Source organism: Egretta garzetta, unplaced genomic scaffold (genome assembly GCF_000687185.1).
Source record: "Egretta garzetta isolate BGI_Z169 unplaced genomic scaffold, ASM68718v1 scaffold136, whole genome shotgun sequence".
In the NCBI taxonomy this organism is placed as follows: domain Eukaryota; kingdom Metazoa; phylum Chordata; class Aves; order Pelecaniformes; family Ardeidae; genus Egretta; species Egretta garzetta.
Genome location: NW_009260066.1, coordinates 1,892,627 through 1,914,716, shown reverse-complemented (window position 1 = coordinate 1,914,716; position 22,090 = coordinate 1,892,627). Strand labels below are relative to the sequence as shown.

The following is a 22,090-nucleotide window of genomic DNA, read 5'->3' as shown; positions in this document are numbered from 1 at the left end:
CAGGAACTAGGACTGTACAGCTAATTTAGCAGATTTAGGCCTGATGTAGAGATTTATCAAGGAGGCTTGGATGATGAGGGAATTGAGTGGTCAAGAGAGGCCATAGATCTGTGTTGCATGTGAGGTCTGACTTCTCTCATACATCAACAAGTAGATGTCGTCATTCATCATCAAGTAGACTTGTAAAAACTTAGAAATCTCGTTTTTGTGGAAAAATTTAGTAACATTTAATAAACTTCTTACTTTGGATAAAAATGAGGATGTCTTACTCTAAGCAAAATACCTGAAATTAAATGCCCAGATTAGTGAATGAGCTGGCTGAGGATTTTTATAGATAATCAAGTCCTTTCTTCGTAAAATTCTTTGATTGCAGATGGAATTATTCTGTGAGCTTCCATCATAAACCACTTCTTGTTACAGCCTCAAAAAATGACCTATCTGTTGCCATCTTCTCTCTGTGTTTTTATATTTCAGATACTGTACTAATGGAATAACTAACCTATTTTATTTTTATTTTTTATTTACTTTGTTGTTTGTTTATTGTAAAAACCAGGCTAAACCATGGCCAGTTTGAAATTTTTTAATATAATCATCTATTTTTATGTTGTTGAGAGTAGCTTGGGTAGGGCAAAGAATGACCACAATAATTTTCATTCAAGTACACAATTTTAATTAATAATTGTAAAGAGATGCCATAAATTCAGTATTTTAGCTGCAAAAGCAAATACAGTTTTCCATTTTTAAGGAGGTAAGATACTGTACAAAAAGATTAGACCATTTACATTTTCCTATTTCATCTTTTTATGAAAAGCAGGGAAAGCAAATTGCAAATATTTAAAATGTTAAAGTAATGGAAGTATAAATGATGAACAACTTACTTGGAATGCATGCAAAAAGAAGCCATGGTTTGCTGTGGGACTGTGAAAGAAGAACTGAATAATTCATCAGGATAGAATAAATAAGAATATTTCAATGCAGCAGTTGCAGGTTTGTTTACTGATCCGCCTGCTATAAGTTCTTAAAATGCTCATTGGATAGCGCAAGCTAGAAAGTTTAATATACCTAAACCACTGAAAATGCGTTATTTCTGGATTTGGGACTTCATTGCCCATCAGGGCAAACAAACAAACAAGCATGAAAACAGATAAAAACCCCAGTACATTACATAATGAAAGATAGAAATTGAAGTTTCTGTAACATCTTAAGACTGGGCTGTTGCAGAATGCCTGTAACTACAACATTCTTGCAATTATTAAATGGTATGTCAAATGTCAGTAAAACTAACCTACTGTTATGGCCACTCCAACTTTGTATTGTTCTGTCCTTCGCACTCAGAAACACAGAGCAGAGACGGTTTTGCACAAGTGTCTGTAAACTGCATGGTGTAATCAAGTCTCAAATAATTAGGCCAATTAGAATCAGCACATTGAATACCTCCCTGAAACATCATGGTCCACAATCAAAAAATGGCCAACATTAGTAAATTAAAATTAATTTTGAGTAAGTAGCCTGAAGGAGAGAGCTAGTTCCCTTCTAGCTGAGACCTTTGTCTCCAGAAACCACGAGAAACAAGATTGAGCAAATCAGTCTGGATCACTGGTTGTGCAATCACCTCCACAAGACCTTGCATTTCTTCCCCCTTCATCATGACAAATTATTCCTCCAGTATCCATCTGATAGCTCTGCTCAGAGCTTTTGGGCATCCTCAGGGCAGCTCTCCAGAATGGGACTTCAGTCTTCAAGCGGAAGGCTTTCTGAGGAGGCTGCAGAAGCTCTCCAGTCTCATGTGTTGGCTTCGTCTGGCTCCTTTCTATATGCGTTCTTCATCAATAAAGTTGTACAATGCCCATTCCTCTTAAGAAGTCATTACTTTGGAGCCATATCCCCTTCACAGGAATCAGCAGTACCTGTGAAAGTAATGCGTTTCATTACATATGTGAGGTAGACTTACAGTCATCCATTGCTATGCCTGTAGCCCAGTAGACAAAGAATTGTCCCATACCCATTTTACTACTCCTGGAGAGTCGTGTGCTGATTTCTGAGGTTCAACAAGGAATGAAGCTGGGTTCCTCTGGTATCAGTGCTGAGTCAGATTCAAATACAGGAAAAAAAAATTTTTTTAAAAACACACTGTTGAGACAAGTATGAAAATGTTATCTTTAGATATATTTCTTATCAAGCCTTGTAAGGCAGTTTAATTTAGGAGTTTAAATGGCTAACATAAATCTTAATAGATATAATTTTAATCCTTTTCTCCCCCTGTTTCAGAACAATCATTATTTCCTTCTCTCTTTATTTTTTAAACTGTTAAGTGTATTTCACCTTTTTTTTAAAAAGTGATTTTCCAAGTGTGGGAAATGGCATGAACTCAGCGGGGGCAGATCCCTACATCCCTGTAGGAGCACTGTCCCTACACCTCTATAGGAGCACTGCATCCTGAGAAGTCGTTCCCTCCTGGTCTTTCAGGCATCCTTCCATAACCTGTGGGCCCTGGCAGAGGCCGCAGTAGAGGAGAACATCTAAGATCCATTGAGTGCATTAAGGCCCTCCGACATGCATTACTGCCTGGTATAGTTTAGTTTAAATTATGTGAGTAGGAGTGAGGGAACCTGGGGTGGGAGGCTTCTGAAAACCGGTTGTGTATCAGAGGAGGTGCTGCTTAGCTCTTTTTCTGACATCTCGCAACTTAGCAGTATTTCGCCTATCTGACTTCATCCTATTGAGATGTGTTTGCCTGGAGATTTATTATAGTCTGTTAAAAGGCTTATTCTGTAGCATCAGGTCCGTTGGACATATTACAGTGCATATTACATGGCCGGCAAAGATGGACACAGCTAAGGTAGCATGGGGGCAATCAGGAATTAGTATGCAAGGAGGGATGATATTGTAATAAGGTTCATCATTATTAGTGCCCCTTTAATGGGCTATTCCTTCTTAGTCAGAGACTGCAGAGCAGGCTATTTTGGACATTTTAAGATGCTCAGGCTTTTAACATCATTGATTTTCTTCATCAGTGATGCTACTGTTGTCATTCTTCATCTAGAAAACCTGTACATATGGAAGTAAGATCCAACATACTTTCCTCAAACTGTGACTGTACCTATTCATGATTTTACTTGCTGTGGTTACCTGATGCTCAGTTTAAACAGGTCATTTTTTTGCTTTACAAAAAAGCCAAAAACTTTCTCTTCTGTTTTCCTTTGGAAATGTAGATAATCTGAAAGTAATTAGTGGGCATTCATAGAAGGCATGCAAAAGAAAGGGAAGGGTAACAGAATTCTTTTGTTCTGCAGGAGTTACTTCTGTGCATTCATATGCCTTGCTTATTTCCCCCTCTGTCTGGGAGGCCAAGAGACTGCAACAGACACAGAATTACCTGAGACCTTCCAGGGAGTTGCATGATTTTGCGTGCATCTAAGCAGCATCATACTCCAGTCTTAATAAATTCAGGCAGTGCTGAGAGAATGGCAGTGGCTAGCAGAGAACCCTCTTTACTTGCTATAGCTTTATGGGCTGGTTTGGTTAGTTTGTGGTAGCCTCTCACGAGCAGGTATCATGATTCAGAAGTGTTTGCTGCGTCCAACTCACCTGACCGGCTTTTTCTGTCAATTGCAATTATGTAGTACTTTAACACTGATAGTGGAGGCCAGTTCCTTGCATAAGTAAGACCCTTCAGTACAGAGTTTTCTAGTGAATCCAAGTCTTGTGTTCAGTTCTGAAGCCAGCACTTTCTGCAGTCTTTGTATTTTAATTATACGCTCTAGACTTCTGTTTGGAAAGAACGTACAGCTTAGATGCTACATATGCTACTGCTAGTTGTTCAGAAATTTGATTCTAAAGCACAGCTTAAGCCATTGAAAAACCTGTGGTAATTAATTGAATATTTCCTTTCTGCTTGGTTTAAAAAGGTCAGCCCTTCTTTGTGCCAGTTTTCAAATCTTTCCAGCATTATTCTTTAATTTCCTAGATAGTGTGCCAAACACCTGGAAATACAATTTCCAGATCTGCATCTTCTGGATATCAAGTGTGAGTGTACAATAGAGTGATAAGTTAATAAACATAAGCCATTCATATTCTGTAGGGCAGATATTGGCAGGTCATTAGTAAGCTGCAAGTGGCTCTCGATGCATTGTGTGTGCATGAGTACTTTCACAGGAGATTGTAAGCCTTTATAGGTGATTCAGCTTATGCCCTACAGAAACATATTGCAGGAAGGAAGACTGCTAGAAATTAAAAGTAATTGAGGTTCTAATACATGACAACAATAACAGTTTGGCTTTCCTTTTTGTGATGATCTCCTGCTTGTAAATTGCCAGAAGAAATATTCTTTACTTGCTTATTCCAACTGAAGGATTTGCAAAGATAACTAATTTCATCCTCTGGTTCACTCCTTAGAAATCCCCTTTTTCTTTTCCCTTCCATAAACATAACCTGAATTCTTCTAATTTGTCTTGGTGGTTATTTTGGGGGTTGGTAAAATCATAAGCATTACCAGCAGAATTGTTAGCATTACTTCTTATACTGTTTGTAACAGAATCCTGTTTTGAAGCTTGATGTAGTTCTGAAAGAATATTACAGTCTGCTGCAATTATCTTTAAAGTGCTTGGAAATTGCTGATAAAATGCATAAATTACTTTCTTTATGCTATTTGTATATCCTTGTGCATGTGTAAGGATGTTTATACACATAATACTTGAAAAAGTGTACAAGTTACGTTCACATTTGTATATATATAGACACACTCAGATGCAAAATTTTAAAAAAATCTAGTCAAGTTTTATCTAATGGACGCATATTTGTATATCCGTGCAATCTCTAGTATTCTTCCCCTTGACCAGAATTTATTATTTTAACAAATTATACTTGTATAAACAAAGACTAAAGACTATACAATTTTAATTTACCTTCAGATGAAACAATGACGTTATGACATATCCACAGAATTAATTTTTGCATTTTGGTCAGGTTTTGGGGTTTTTTTTTTGGTTTGGGGTTTTTTGGGGGGGTTTGATGCCTACCATGCAATGACAAAGGTTTATTCTCCCTTTGTTCTTTTCAGAGTGCTGCAGCAGCTCCCAGCCCAGTGCTAGGAAACATTCCCCCAGGAGATGGCATGCCAGTAGGTCCTGTACCACCGGGGTTTTTTCAGGTATTCAGAAAAATTGTGATTACAGGAATGTTAGGATAGAAAATCCTCCATAATACTGTTTACAAGTCTGTAGAAAAGGTCCTGTTCTAAAGTATGTCTCACTATATGGTGCAATACTTTGAGAGTTTATTTTTTAACAAAAGTGAATAGGTGTAAAGGAAGGGATCTCTCTGACTGACAAGTATTTCAGTTATGAAGTAGTACAGCACAACTGATTTCCAAATTTCAAGCATGCAAAATGGTACCAGTTTATGAGTGGAGACTGAAAATGCCTCAATAGAATTTTAAAAGAATTCTTATGATAATACACATTCATTGCATTAAAACTTTAAAGAAAGAACATAGTTGGTTGTGTTTAGCTCTGTGGTAAAGCCACAGGCCAGGTTTTTAAGATGTTCAAATTTCAGTGGGAACTAGAACCAGGCAATTAAGAATATCCCACTGAGCATCTCCTTGCACATTGAAGATTGCAACTTCAATGCCTAAGAAAACAAGCCAAGGATTTAGGCCGTGTGTTGCTTCTATTAAGTTTTGACATAAATTAAACTAAATACCCAGCTGGCACTTCGGACATTAACAGTACAGAATACTGTGATGGAAAAAATGGCAGCTTTTAGTGCAAGGCCAACCTAACTGTTGCAATCTGAGATTGGACTGCTCCTATGAGCGAGCTTGCATCTCTTCTTCACCAAAGCTTGGTTGTTCTTCTCCACCCGGGCAAACTGTGGCTGTGCAGCTGGAGCAAAAAGTAGCAGCATCTCTAGCATGAACAGTTCTTTAGGAAGATCAGAGATTTCCACTTCACATACTTGATCTCATGATGTGAAAGAAACAACCCAGATTTCCAGGCTTGTGATGTGGGGAGAAGATTGTGATAGGATGTTCTGTAAAAACCAGGTGCTGAAATCCAGGTAGGGACCAGTGTCTTTTTCCTTCTTGCCTGTGATACAGAGACAAAAGAAGCATACTTCATCTGGGAAAAAAAAAAAGAAGAAATTTTTTTTTTTTTATTTTTTTACCCAAATGATGATTGTACAAAAATGGCAGGATATCAGCAGTCTTTATTTATACTGTATGTAAGTGACAACATTATTTGCATGGTCTTCCTTTTCCCACAGTCACAGAGGGAAAATCTGCTATCTGCAGTATTGATACCTGCATGAAGAAACCCTGAACCTGGCATAAGCATGTTGTTTCTGTCATCAACTCAAAAACTGAGGCATGATGTTTAATACATGAATGAAAAGTTAATTGCAAGTGAAGTAGAAAATATCTTACTGTTGCCAGTCACAAAGTCCTCAGGAGTTGGCAGAACTGATTAATTATTTTATTTCTGCTTTTACTGTTTTGAACAGCTGGTTAGATAGATTTTTTAAAATATGGTTTTAATTTTATATTGTTTAAATATTTCACTTTTTCTTCTTTTAGCCACCCACTCCAGTCGTAATGTCAAAGGAATTAAAGTTTAAATTTTTTTCTTTTCTTGTCTTTGAGGACAATTAAGAGGGGGAAGGGGCAAAGATAGGATAAGTATGTGAAGTATAGAGGAGAGAGTAACTATTTTAAAGGTTTTGCAGGAGGAGGGTGTGGGAGTTTTGTGTTTAGAAGCGTGAAAAGACTTCTAGCCTCTCTAGATCTTTAAAGATGTAAGAAAGACAAGATGATAGAAAGTTAAGTATGGGTAAACTTCCCTTGTCTGTCAGTATCTGACTTCAGTCTTACTTGAAGCCCCACCAACAGCCTGCTCTTTTTGCAAGGCCTGGAATTGAAAATAAACAGAGGAAAATCCATTCTCAGTGTAACACAGTTTGTGACATTAATCAGAGCTATCATCAGCTCAACAGCATGGCCAGTGAGTCTTCTGCAGGGCAGGTTCCAAGAGCTGGTCTGCAGTCTGGTCTGGACTCCTCCAGACATCACCCTTCACCTCTCCTTGAAACTGCTGGGTCTGTGCCATCGTGTCTCTCTGTAACATGCAATACTCAAGATTAGTCCCTTACAGTTTCAGCTGATAGAGATCTACTTCCCTCAGCTGAATGGCCTTGTCAACAGAACAAACATTTTTCAAGAGATCATTAGTTTTTGCTGTAGCCATCTGCTTAAGAATATACATAGTGAAATAACATGCTAGTTAGCAAGTCCAGCTGCAAGTTTGATAGCAGATACATTGATAAGGTCGAGAGCAATCCCAGCAAGGGCAGCTAAGCCAAAATCCAGTCAGTTACATAACAGCGTGCTGAAGCTGTAAGGTGTGTATAAAGCAAATATGTACAGACAGTCCATGACAACGTGTTGTGGTGTTGGAGTGAGTGTTGTCAAGAGGCAGTTAATATCTGGTTGTAACACTTTCAGATGGAGCTGATTCTTACCAATGTCAATTTATCTGAGGACAAGTAAATATATTGGCAGAAGTAACCATGTATGTGAACCTTGAAAAGTGAGGAGCATCATCTGCTGTCCTGAAAAGCAGGTGAAATGACAAGCAAGCAAGAAACTCATGATCAAAACTTCCTACGTTCTTCATAGGTGCTTTCTTTCTAGTACATCTTTAACTAGACAATCAGTTTCTGTATACTCTTCTGCAATTCCTCTGATCCCAGTGATCACAAGAATAAACTAAATCACAGAAGACATGTTCATCTGTCTTGATCTGAATACTGACAAACTTCAGCCTTTCTATGAACTACCAGCCTTCATTCACTGAGAGTTTGGAAATTAGACCTGCAACTCACTCTTGGATTATGAAAGGAGCAATTTTGGTTTTAAGAGTCAGAAGGTTATAGAAACAGTGGGAGATTGGTGCTTATATCTGTAGTTCATCAAGGCTTAGCACATTCTAACATTTCAACTTTTTGCAATCTAAAATTTATCTAGAAGGAATGATAAGTATCCTTTTTGTTGCTTTCATGAAATCTTGGATTGGCCTAAGCCAAAGCCGTTGACAGCCACTACCTTCCAGCTCTGCTTGGCTAACTCAGAATTGCTAGGTGATTGAAAGTCATTTCATTCCTCATCAGTACTGGCTCTTGGTTTTACAGAGCAATTCTCTTACGGCGTGCGGTGCTAACCGCTAACTGGGACATAAGCAAAATGGATTCTCTTGCTGCTACAATTGCTTCTTACTGGACAGGTCAGGGGAAGGTGGCGACCTAGGTGGGCACTGTGCTGGGAACCAAGAAAGATTAGCTGAGTTCCGGTTTTATTGTCACTGCTGACCACTATCATTATTTCTGTGACCTTTATCTTTTAGAAAAGAAAATAAATTTATCTTTCATAAAAGAAAACAATACAGTACACTAATATAGCACATGGAGGTAGGTAAATATAGGAGAAGCATGTTTCTCAGATAGTAGTTGGTACAACTCTGCTCTTCGCAATATGAGGTTTTCACTCATATGTAGGCCACTAGCCCTGATGTTAATTAGCAGTCACTGGCATTTTACGCCTGGTCCACTGAGGTGGAGTTCTGCATTCAGCAGCTGAATTTGTCTTGTATCTCTCTGTACTTGTATTTTTATACTTCAGTTCAGGTGATGGGTGATGATCACTACAGTGCTGACAGTCCAAAATGCAACACCTTGCAATGTTACAGTGAAAGGAAGGTGGTAGAGTTGTGCACACTATTATCATCAACTAAATGGCTTTTTTTAAAAGACATTTGTTTACTGAGTCAAAAATGAAATTTGAAGTCAAGAAAACAGGTTTATGTTAGGGAGTTAGGGTGTGTTTCAATTTCATCTGTTGTTGTGTAATTTTAAATTTAATAGCTACATTTTTTTTTGTCCTCATCATCTTTCAGTACATAGAGTAAGTGATACTCTGGAAATAAATTTGGGTTATACAGTAACTGAATCTGCTCTTGGTTCATTAGCAGCAAAACTGAATGTATGGGATGACAGGAGGAGTGAAGACAATAGTTCTCTCATATAAGACAAACTCCAAATAGGAGGACCCAAACAAGCTTTAGAGTGGATTTTGTCTGATGCTGAAATTATGGGTTAAGTGCCGTTCAGTGAGGGTGATGTCTGGTGGTTCAGTGCTTCTTGGTAAGTTGCCTTCTTAAATAGGGAGCTCAGAGAAGGATAATGGTTGGGAATCAGCCTGGATGCTAAAAAACGGTGCCCAGTTCATCCCTAAGTTACCCACATTCTTCCTGGGTAACGCAAGATAAGTAATTTCAATTCTCTTTCTTCGTGTTTCTCCACCTATTAAAATGGAATGTCGTAAGTGACGATCCTTTTAAAAGATTATGAATTACTTGGGCAACAGAAATCATAAAACTATACTAGATTGCATGAGGGTAAGATGGATCTATACATTTCTGAAATGCTCATCTAACTCCAGTCTGAGTCTTGAAATACATCATCAGTTTGACAGTTTTCCTCTCTAGACCACATCCTGTACATGGAGCTAACGTGTGAGGAAGGCACCTAGCTACTATGTTAATAAAGTAATTTAGGACTTTTTCTGTGCCATTTTTTAGCATCAGAGTTACTCTTGTTGTTAGTTTCTTTGTATGGCCATCCACAGAGATCAACGTGACGTAGTCCCTCTTTTTGGAGCCCTGTCTGATACTGAAATAGTAGGACAATGGGAGGACTGAATAAGATTGTAATAATGATCTACCTTCAGGTCAAGGCGTTAGAGGATGCGTATACTATCAGCAGCCAAGCTTTAAAGATGTTCTTAGAAACTCATTTGTAGTGAGTTAAATTCATCCACTTGTGATCAAAGAGGATTAGGTCATAGAATTCGAAGACTCTCAGATTTTTCATTTCTAATCTTACTTCCAGTTTCTGGCCTGAGGACAACCAGCATTTTTCACCAGGTTCTGTGCAGTACAGAACTGTTAACTTGAGAAAGCCCTCAGATACAGGCAGACCAAGGTCTTCAAAGTGTTCAGTACTAGCCTCACTCCCTTCTTCTTGAGGACAATGAGACCAGAAAAAAAATGTGTGTTATACTTGCACATCATGGTACAGCATGCATTTAGAAAAGAATGACATGAGCATTTGGAAATACCGTCATGGAAATTTTGAAGCCTGGATACACTTCTGTTCCACAGCACATGCCAGTATGCCCATGTGAAAGCCTGAGGGTTGAGTTCAAGTGCAAATCACTGCTCTTGAGGTAGTGAAGTGCTGGCCCATTTCCATCCATCTCTTCACTGATCTTCAAATCTGCTAAAAAATTTGAGATACATTACATTTGTATTTTTGGAAACTATTTATTTGATCTTTGTGGACAATGTCAGCTTTAGTAAGCAAATAAACAGAGGCCAGAGGGAAGTTTTGGAGCTTGTGTTCATTGAAGTATCTTGAATTTTTAAACAGAATGAAAAGTATTGATTTCACAGGATTTTATTTGCCTTTTAATTACTTCTCTGGTTTTAACACACCTAAACGCAGAGTTAGAATCATAGAATCCCAAAATGGTTTGGGTTGGAAGGGACCTTTAAAGGTCACCTAGTCCAGCCCCCCTGCAAGGAGCAGAGACATCTTCAGCTAGAGCAGGTTGCTCAGAAGTTCTAGGTTCTAATTCAGTGGAATTCATCATGTTGCTCCAAGTTAGTGACAACTAGCACTGCTGAATGTCTGACCCTGGTTGCTTGCTTTTGCACTGTGATTATGAGAAACATTTAAGTACATGTTTAATTAAGCCCTGGTTATCTTCACCTTTTTTATTACATGGCTGACCAAAAGTTTGCCATGTCTGCATCTGTATAAGGAACTTGTCTGTTTTTCAAAGGCACTCAGGCAGGTAACAGCCTTGGGTTTGTACTTAACTCACCTGGGAGACCCTGCTGAATAGTTAACTCATCAAGTGCCAGCTGAGATTTAGAGGAAGCAGGTTGTTTGGTAATTGACAGTTCACTTGTTTAATTTGGTAATTTTTTTAAAAGTTTAATTCTACCACTGACTGTATCTTTTCCTATATAACTAAAGCGCTCTTTTCTTTCGAATGCATTACTTTTCTTTCAGAAAATGTGTTTAAATTTGTTCTAGTTGAGCTTACCACTAAACCTTATTTCCATAGTGCATGTATATTCTAAAGCAATTGTCAAGTGGTTTGCTTCATTCACCAGTTTGTGATCATCAAGTATACTTGGAATGGCATGGGAAAAATGGGCCAAAACCATGTTTGAAATACAAATGTTATGTATCCCCCTTATATAAAGGGGGGGAAAAAAAAACCCAAACCCAACCCATCAAAGTAATATAAGTCTGTCATGCCATCTAGTGGCAGTTATTCATTCTCTTTTTAGCTCAAACCATATTATTCTAAAGTATTTTTTGAGCCTTGTTGTGCCTCAGTAGACCTCTCCTAATGCTTTAGGAGAGCTTCATGACAGTAAGAAGCAAGAGCAGAAAGAACTTTTCCATTTCTCTTCCTGCCTAGCATTACTATTTGCAATTAAAAAATGAGCTTAAATAGAATTTAGGTAGTGAAAATAAGCAAAGTCAGTCAGTGAATTAATGGTCAGTAACAACACACACCACTTGCATTTTGAAACAGAAGTAGTGAACTATTTATATATAAAAAGAAAATTGATTTCTAAGCTGCTGTGTAAGGCTGCAAAATACCTTCATAATGTACTATTTAAATTTATACTTATATTTACAATATTTATCATAAAGTCATGGTATGATACATTTAAAAAAATAGAGCTTGTATTATGGACTCAATAAATGCAGCATTTGATTAAAACGGTTAAATCTTTGCTGTATACCCCCAAGAAAAACTAGCAAGCAAAACGATAATTGAGCTGTTTTCCAAGGGGAAATATAGAATATCTGCTTCTTTTTAAAATTCATTGGTCGAAGTCTCCCAAACAAATACAGATGGCACCTTTACATCTCTCTGATTCTACAATAGCTGGGGTTAAGCCAGCCCATTTGTGGTTTCACTCAGTCCTTGCACTCACTTTAATCTAGCTCACATGTATTAGTCTCCTGGAAGCTATTGCATGGGCCAGGGATCTGCTGGGTACGCGATCCTCGGCCTCAGCCCCTTCACTCTTGCAGAGCATCCTCCCAGGTCACTCATTTGAACAAGCATCCAGCAGTGAGGAAGATGAGGAGGGAGAAACCCTCCAGTGTCCCTTTAAAGCCATTTTGGAGTGGCCATGTTGCTTCTATGAATTGTCCACCAAGGGGTTGTTGTTTGCACAAGGAATGAGGATTCCTAATTCCAGCTGCTAAACTACAGGACTAAAGCTAGAAGATGCAGGCGTTGGTCAGACTGCTTTTTGCAGGACCATGGCATATATCTATATCAATTCAAAAATGTTTTTTATAATTTCCTGGTTTTCCAGGGCATTACCATTTTTTATCCCCCATCTTCAAACAGCCATATTTTATTAACAATGGTGGCATCGTGCTTCGTCACTTACCTGTCACTGCTGATCCTCATGTTTTCCCCAGTTTTGCAGCATTGCCTGTACTTTTTTTTAAAAAAAAACTAAAATGTACAAAGCATTAAAAATTAACTGGAGCGTGACTGCAAAATTAGCCAGATTTGCTACAGGTTCACACCCATCCTAAATTCCAGTGGAGCAAATGAGATAATTACAGGTGAAGGATCAAAAATTTAAAGAATTGTGCCCTGAGCAGAGCAAGTCCCAGTCAAGTCCCAGAAGCCTGAAAAGCATCATGGATTGTTAAAACGTAACTTGTAAGCATATGAAATGTCACCAAAGCGGCAAATAGAGCTTTTGAGTATACCTAGCAGCTTTGGTAGGCCTTGAAAAGCTTTGAAAAGAGTTGTTAAAGGGGATTTTTTTTCCCTGGGTTTATATAATTAATGTTAGTATGAAGAATTTTATTGTATTTTTGGAATCTCCATTGTTTGTAAATGCATCCACCCCAGTATAGCAGACTGACACCCACTGGGAATACTGAAGTGCATAAAATAATGTGTATGTCTGATTTTTTCCAGAGTTGGGATATTTGCATTTTTGTCCTTGCCAGTATCATGATGTATTTTAAAATATTTTAATTTTAAAAATCATTTTGACTTTTTAGACTGAGAGGGTATTAGCATCTAGAAATACTTGTAAGTAAGTAGCTTGTGCCTGTTCTTCTCTTTTGTTCGTTTTCTCTAAATACTAGGAATAAAGTAAACTTGAAAAAGATAAAGGTGTCTGACATCTGCTGGCTTTGATAATTCTATCCTGCAGTCGTGGTAATGGTTTTACTGCTCGTAACTGTTAGAACAAATTAAAACTGCTCAGCTTGAGTAGCTAAATAAGCTCGGAGCCCCCGCTTCCCCTACCTCCCCTTCCACATGTACATCTCGAGCAGCCACAGACTCGCTGCTGGTGGTGTGAGGGGAAGAGGCAGCATCAGGCACAAGTCATTTAACTAGGAGATCTATTCTGAACTTTATAATCTTATCCTGCAAATTCAAGTTCTCTGTTTGTGAGATAAACCCCAGAAATCTAAGGGTACTGACCATACACCAAAATTGGCATTATAGTTGCTAGTACTAAATGAGTAGGGGAAGGGCTGTCATTTATATATGATGCTTCCTTCTGCTGAGGTTAATTCAGTTCCTGTCATAGTCAGACTTCTACTTTTCACATGAGCCACGCGTGCTTGTGTTTGAAACCAAAATCCCTGGATGAAGATTCGAAGTAATATATTTATTAAATATAACAGAAGGAATAACAAACTCCAGCTTGTCATTGTCAAAGTTGTTCCAAAAAATCAGTCATATGTCATAATCAGAAGGTTTACTAAATTTAAGGGAATGCTTTCTCAAGATTGGTGAGCTGTCTGTATGATGTCTGACTTGTAAAACGGCAGTTTATTTTTTTTTAAAGGGGTGATACCTCTTGACCTTTTGGTTTTAGCTTAAGTCAGGTTTGAAATATTCTGTTTTCTGTAGTATTTGCGTTTGATAAAAATGATAGTCAAAACTATTTATCTGATTTAAAATACATGTCGGTAATAGCCCTTTTAAAATGGCATTTCTTTCAAAATTTCCATTAAGTATCATGTGCAGAACTTCTCTCACACTTGCTAAGTCTTCAAGAGCATGAGAGAACGATATTTCCCACAAAGTGAGACAGATGTAATATCAGTGCAATTCTAAAGACCATTTATCATCCAAATGAGTGTTACTTGCTTTCTCAGATTCCTGGAGAAGTAGCCAGGTGAGCAGGCAGATCCTCCTTATAACATCAGAGAATGTTTAGCTAGAGACAAAAGGGGTTCGTTGGAGTTTTTTTTAAGAGGCTTTGTCTCTTCATTTTTCTGTGCAGAGTGTGCAAGGTATGTATTGCAGTGTTCCTTCAGATGGTGGAATGAGTCCTGTATTTCTTGACCAGGGATAAAGCATTAATTTTGTTTGAAATGCTAGTATTGTTGTAAATCTTGGAATTTTGGGTGCGGAAAGACAGAGGTCTGTGGAAGGCCTTTCGATTTTTTTTAAAAACAAATTTAACTTTGCTCTATATTCTAAATTAAATAAAACCTCTTACTCTTGCTATTTATAAGTATCAGGCCACTCTTAGAAAATGATAAATAGGTAAATTATTATTTCAGGGATCTTTGTCTGAAGCGCAGGGAAGAACTTGCTCATAGAAACAGGTTTGGTCATAGAATCATAGAATGTTTTGGGTTGGAAGGCACCTTTAGAGGCCATCTAGTCCAACCCCTCTGTAGTGGACGTCTCCAACTGGAGCAGGTTGCTCAGAGCCCCGTCCAACCTGGCCTTGAATGTTCCCAGGGATAGGGCCTCCACCACCTTTCTGGGCAACCCATTCCAGTGTTTCACCACCCTCAGTGTAAAGAATTTCTTCCTTATATCCAGCCTAAACCTACCCTGTTTTAGTTTAAAGCCATTACCCCTTGTCCTGTCACAGCTGGCCCTACTAAAAAGATTGTCCCCATCTTTCCTATAGGCCCCCTTTAGGTACTGAAAGGCCGTAATCAGGTCTGCCCGCAGCCTTCTCTTCTCCAGGCTGAACAAGCCCAACTCCCTCAGCCTGCCCTCACAGGAGAGGTGCTCCAGCCCTCGGATCATTTTTGTGGCCCTCCTCTGGCCCCGCTCCAACAGGTCCATGTCCTTCTTGTGCTGAGGGCTCCAGAGCTGGACGCAGGGCTCCAGGTGAGGTCTCACCAGAGCGGAGCAGAGGGGCAGAATCACTTCCCTCGATGCTGGCCACGCTTCTCCTGATGCAGCCCAGAGTAGGGCTGGCCTTCTGGAAGGCCAGCGTAGAGAGAAATCTCATCTTGGTGCTGAGAATCTTAACATGATTTTATGTGAAATAGTGTAGATGAAGACAGCTCGTTGGATTTATACTGGTAGATTACAAGGTATGTAGTGTGTAACCCAAATTTCATCTCTGAAGTACTTTAGCAAAATATAAAACAAAGACCTCTAACACTGTGGTAGCGATTTTGGGGGGCGAAGGAGGACAAGAAGGCCTGTATAATTAACACTAAAATGCAGTTGAATATGAAAACAATTTTTTGTTAAGAACTGATGATAGCCTGTCCGAGCTTTGCAGAGGCTGTTTCATGTTTGTGCTTATCAGCAGGCTGTGCCAGCACAAGAGCGTCATTTTGAGAGCTAATTTAGTTTAGTCCTGGTTAGAATTAAAATGTGTTAATGAAGAGTGTCTTATACACCATGGTGACTGTTGCTGCTGATGGAGATGTCCACAAAAAACATGGAGGAAACTAAATAAATGGATGTATATGAACTGTAAACTAACTTGGATAAATTCAATTCACACATATTTTATGGTTCACCACTGATACTCTTCAAGAGTACGAAACCCCATTTCATTGAGAATGGAAGCACGCACACCAGTGGTAGTTGTAAACCACCTCTAAACCATTTAACAAAATGTAGGGACTCTTGAGGAGATGTGTTAAAATGTTACTTCCTAGTCATTTTTCAGAACTGCTACCATAATAAGAAAATGAAATAAAAATACCAGGCAGTCTTATTTCTTACCATTTGGACTATAAATAGTTAAGAGATGCCAGTCCTTTTAACCAGGAATAGAGTTTGAAAACTGAAAAAGATGGATATGAATTGTGTTTTCAGAGACAGAATGTGTAATTTGGCAATGGAATTCATTTTTTAATGGAGGAGAATAAAGATTTTTTTGTTTGTTTCACTTATCATTTAGAACTTCAAATGAATAAATGGAGAGATTCGGTCATTATGTGATTTCCCGTCTGGCTTATGACCTTGATGTTGGAAGCGTGGACTCCCTTACAATACCTGCCTTTAAAGTGGCAGCACGATTAATACAAAATAGTTTGTCATAGTGTGTACAAATTAAGTCTGTGGTTCCATTTTCAGCTTCTAGTGATAAGTAGTGTTTAGAGTTTTGTGCTGATTATGGTGACTGAATTGCACAAGCCAATTAATACCATTTCAGTCCTTTTCTATACTGAGTGCTAAAACTGTGTTTCACCTTGTATTTTTTAATCTGTGCTGTGCTCTTGTTATTCCCTTAAGAGATGTTCTCCAGTTAGGAGCATCATCTGCCTCTCAGGGTGCTGAGACATACAGTCTAAGGAGATTGTTCTAAATCTGATAATGCAGGTTAAAAAAAAGAATAGGATGCTGAAAAACAGTTATCACTTCTTTTTCTTTGCTTTTAAAACCATGAATTCAGAGGTGTTTTGGGGAAGCCCTGCAGAGCACTGTCTGGTGCAAGCAGAACCCATTCATCGTCTTTTCTGAGTCGTGTAAAATGCAGTAAGAGCGTGGCATGGGCATCCTCTTCCAGGTCTGGATAGAGCTGTTGTTAGAAACGGGTCCTCTCTCCCTCCCGTCCATCACTGGGCCCCCCCCCACCCCCGGCACTATGGTGCTACCCCAGGTGGGGGCAGAGGAGTACCAGTGAGCCCCCTGGGCTGCTGGCTGGTGGGGCTTGGCAGGCACTATGCTGAAGTGTCCGAGGTATGTAAAACACCTTCCCTTTAGTGAGATCTCCCATAGGAACACTCATCTTGGTCACCGCAGGAGGGCCAAGCTGGGGCAGGGGACATCTTCAACAGCTCGAGCACTCAGTGCATCGAGCACATCCCTCCTGGGGCTTCCATGCATCCATCTGGCTTAGCAAGTCACCCCGCTACAAGCCGGCCAGCCCCGGAGGGTGTGCTTTGGCTGGATGAGACTGCTTGAGCTACTGCCCTGCTTTCTGCAGCATCCTTAAATGTAGTAAACCAGATGGGTGGTGTGCTTTAAAACATACCTTCTGTCCTGCTTTGACCAGACAAACACGTGTTTTTTGCCAAGCTGAAAAAACCTTTTAGCACACCTGGCTGGGAAGATGTTATCTGAATCTAGATGAGCGTTGTTTTAAGCTACCCTGACTGAGAAAGGTGGGGTTTTTCATGCCGAGTAGACAGGGTTCTCCTGTTCAGGCAATACTCATTCCATTTTATTTGCCTCAGCCCAAGCTTTGTTCGATGGCATTTTAGGCTCATGGTATTTTTATGGTTAGCAGATGTATGCAATGCTCATGCCCAATAACTGCAGCAATTCTTTTTGAACTACATTTACTTGTTTTCCTGTAGGATGTGTGTGTGTTACATGAGGTTGTGCTCTCCAGTATAACGAGTCACAGGTTATCAGATAATATGTATGTATTGGAACAGATATGGATATTTACGATAAATTCAATCTCATTAGGAATCCAGTCTCAATAGGAAATGAAATGTAAGCAATATTCAGGATTAGTTATTTGACTGTGGATTTTTGTAAATTTTGCAATTTATGTGAGACAAAATGTGGTCGATAAATGTAACAGTATGAGTAAAAAAGGATAAAAATGTCAATGCAAAGAAAAAGCCCCATGTTTGGAAGCAATTGAATTATATTCCCAGCGTTTGGAAGGGAAGTAAATTTAAAGAAAAATAGATTGATTGAAATATGTCATACTTACTAGAACACCATCTTTTAAATTCTTTTATTCCACCAGTATTAGGTACAGGAAAACTAAAACATGCCATATTCTAGAGTCACCCAAACAGCTAAAAAAAGACAGGGTAAGAATTACACCACTGGCAGAAAAATGTGCCAGCTTCTATGCTTTTATGTCATCAGCTTCCTAGTGGATATTTTTTGTGAAATCATTTTTCCTGAATTCTGGAACCAAAATGTGGGCAGTAAGACTACTGTGCTTCAACGTTGCTTCTTCAGAGACTTCCCTACTGAGAAACTTATTATCTGCTTGTCCTGTTGTGTTGCCAGGGATTAAGAAAAATAGTATTTTACAAGATTTTTACATTGTACATGTACATGTGCACATGCAACTCACAAAATTGTATTAAATACACTGTTTATAAGATAGCCTTTACTCTCCCCATACACAGTTGGATTCTCTCTTAACCAGGAAGATAATACAAAGTACTAGAACATGCAGCACCATCATTCAAGTTCTTCAACTTTACCTCTTTTTAAGTATTTTTAACAATTTGACGTGATAGGGTACTATAAGTAAGAGCAGGGAGCTTGCTAAGTTTAACATTTCACATCCTAGTTTTATTTTGTGTAGTCTCTCTTTTAGTATTTTTTTAGTGGGGGTTTTTTTTCACTTTAAGTTGATAAATACACTGCATATATTCTGCAGTGACTACACAAAAGGTTTTTCCTCTCTGGCTTCTTTTTCACCCAGTTTAGTAGGAGTTTCTTCTTACACTCCTTTGATCTCAGCTCCATGACAGCAGCCTTCAAGATGCCATTTGTGATACCAAATTACTGAATTTTATACCTGAAGGCTGTAATTACAATACACTGGTGTTTGCAGATGTGATTAGTTATCTGTTCTGCAAAAACACTTACCAGATTCTTCTACTATTGCTGCAACTTGCATGACATGTTTCCAAACATTGGTGGCATCTCCATCTCATTTGTGGCTTAGATATGACATTCTTGCCTGTTACTTTGTTTTCTTCCTGTTATTTTCTTTTTTCTTTTTTTATTAATTTTTCGTTTGGGTGTTTGTTTGGGATTTTTTTTGTGAGTTTTTTTTTCTTTTTTCTTGATACATTAGTGCATGTGCCCATTCCTGAACTCCATTTGAGAAGTTAACTGTGGCATAGGGTATTGTGCAATAGCATTGTTTACACCTCCTTGTAATTAGCATAATGTCACTGTTGTGGATTGGAGGGATCCTGGACAGGCTGGATCAATGGGCTGAGGTCAACTGTATGAAGTTTAACAAGGCTGAGTGCTGGGTCCTGCACTTGGGTCACAACAACCCCATGCACGTAATGCTACAGGCGTGGGCAAGAGTGTCTGGAAAGCTGCTTGGCAGAGAGGGATCTGGGGGTGTTGGTCAACAGCCAGCTGAATATGAGCCAGCAGTGTGCCCAGGTGGCCAAGGCGACCAACACCATCCTGGCTTGTATCAGGAATAGTGTGGCCAGCAGGAGCAGGGCAGTGACCGTGCCCCTGTCCTGGGCACTGGTGAGGCCGCCCCTCGAATGCTGGGTTCAGTTTTGGGCCCCTCACTACAAGAAAGACGTTGCGTTGCTGGAACATGTCCAGAGGAGAACCACAAAGCTGGTGAGGGGTCTGGAGCACAAGTCTTACGAGGAGCGGCTGAGGGACCTGGGGGTGTTCAGCCTGGAGAAGAGGAGGCTGAGGGGAGACCTACAACTACCTGACAGGAGGGGATAGTGAGGTGGGGATCAGTCTCTTCTCCTTGGTAATGGGTGATAGGATGAAGGGAAATGGCCTCAAGTTGCACCAGGGGAGGTTTATGCTGGACATCAGGAAAAATTTTTTCACTGAAAGGGTTGTTAAGCATTGGGACAGGTTGCCCAGGGAAGTGGTCGAGTCCCCATCCCTGGAGAGATTTAAAAGCTGGGCAGATGAGGTGCTTAGAGACATGGCTTAGTGGTGGGGTGGCAGGGTTAGGTTAATGGTTGGGCTTGATGAACTTACTTACAGGTCTTTTCCAACCTAAACGATTCTATGACTTGAAGCCTGCAGTAGTGACTGGAAACCCTTGAGAGCCATTTCAGCATGACTGCAGGATGGAGCCCCTCTGATAATTCCCTTCTTCCTCAGTCAGATCAACTTTCAGAGATTGGTTTCTGAAATGCCAGATATACAATTTGAAGAGTATCCTAGATCCTTTTGCACAGAGAGGGCTCTTAGGAGGTAGTATCTTTTGCCCCTCTGTCTTCTTCCTACCCAATAGCTAAAGTAGCTGCTGCATTATTAAATCACATTACCTATCTTTTGGCATATTTTTTTCCAGATTAATTATTTCTTACTATTTTTACCCTGACTATTTTTTGAAGAGTCACATGTCAGTAATCCTTAGGTGGAAGAAGTGCTCTTGTACTATGTGCGTTGCTGACAGTCCTCTCCCTCCCTTCTCACCGGGGTAAGCAAGGAGGTACACCTCCTTGCATTCACTGGCATGGCACCTATCCAGTCCCTCCCACTGAACTCATGAGACAAATAAGGTGTCTGGCTGGCTGAGAACTTAGTGTGGGGATCCATTAAAGGTTTTCAACTATCAAGATGCTGAATTTTGAATTGACACAGGGCTGAGGTAGCAGGCAGAAATGTCTGAGCCTTCAACATGTGAAGAATTTATTTTTTGTCTTCAGAAGACAAGTGCTGCACTGACCAAATCAAAATCTGTCATCACTGGTTTTAATTTAGTGCCCATTTTTTGTGGTGTATGTGCTGCAGTATCGTTAAGAGAGGGGGAAGAAAAAGTTCCCAAGAAGTCAACGAAAGAGGGCTACTAGCCGTAAGAAATATAAGTCTGCTGTGGTTCCTCCCTAAGCCATGGTCATTTCAGCAACTTTTAACAATAAAAGTAAAGCTAGATCAGAGACTAAATGTCAGCTCTTAATATTAATTACAAAGGATGTAGCGAAACAACATGTGACAAAACATGCTTACTGCTTGAGTTCTTGTCTTTCACAATGCCTGGTGCTTAGTAAGGTGTGTGTGAGCCTTGAAAAAAACATGCTCCCAACATAGTGAAAAGCTGTTCATATTTAATTTATTTTCATTAAAACATTCCACAAAATTTCTTTCTTGTTGTGATAGATCTCCATAGAACTTCTTGTGGAAAAACATGACATTGGTGATGGAGAGGGAGAAGTTTAAGTTTTTCTTTTTGATGGTAGAATTTTTGTGGTAAACTTAAGTACTAAATCTTGGTTCACAACAGTGTAAAATTATTTAGAATTGTCCTTGAACATCGCTATCTCACCATTTTCTGCAATGCTATATGGACATTTATTGATACTTACATTAATGAAAACATCAGTTGTGCTTCCCAGTTGTTTATATATTTTCCTACCTATAGAACCATGCAGTGTCTGTATCCATGGACCATCAAGAACCATAACAACTATTTGAAATTTACTAGATGGAGTCATTCATTGCAGTTCCACTTGGGTTCAATTGCTTAAAGAATAGGAAAAGGTTTAAACACTTCCACAAATATGTTTGAGGGGAATACATCATTGCATAAATATTTACAGTATATAAACCTTCTTGTAAGACAGGTTTGTATCAGATTCTCCTCTAGTTATTCTGTGCAATGAACTAACAAGTCAGTTAAGAATAGATGCTCTGGCTCTCAAACTCAGGTCTGCTTCAGTGCCTTCTTAGGAAACAGTGCCTGAAAAAAAAAATAATTCATGACATATATCATTTCAGAGAAGAATCCTAGACTTACTCTGTGAGTCTTTTATTAAGTAGACTTGAGATCTACCTAGATCCAGACCTTCTCAAAAATCTGAAGCTGCTACTGGCCTCAGGGGCATAGCAAACCAAAAAATATGGACTCTTAATTGTCAGGCATTAGAAACAATGTCATATTTTGAAAAGTGAAATTGCAACTTTATAAGAACAAGCCTCTTTCTCTCCTTAGCGGAGTATTTTTTTCAGCTTTTCAATAAAATTTCAATTCTATACAAAAAATAACTTTTT

The 22,090-nt window shown here is 39.1% G+C and overlaps 1 protein-coding gene across 1 annotated transcript in view; it reads left to right on the top strand.

The window, feature by feature from the left end:
* The window catches only part of SSBP2 (single stranded DNA binding protein 2), a 157,352-nt gene that overhangs the window by 88,480 nt on the left and 46,782 nt on the right, over positions 1-22,090 (top strand). Inside the window, exon 7 of the mRNA XM_035896615.1 lies at positions 5,060-5,149. Coding sequence (XP_035752508.1) covers positions 5,060-5,149 — 90 coding nt within the window. The remainder of the gene's footprint in view (positions 1-5,059; positions 5,150-22,090) is intronic.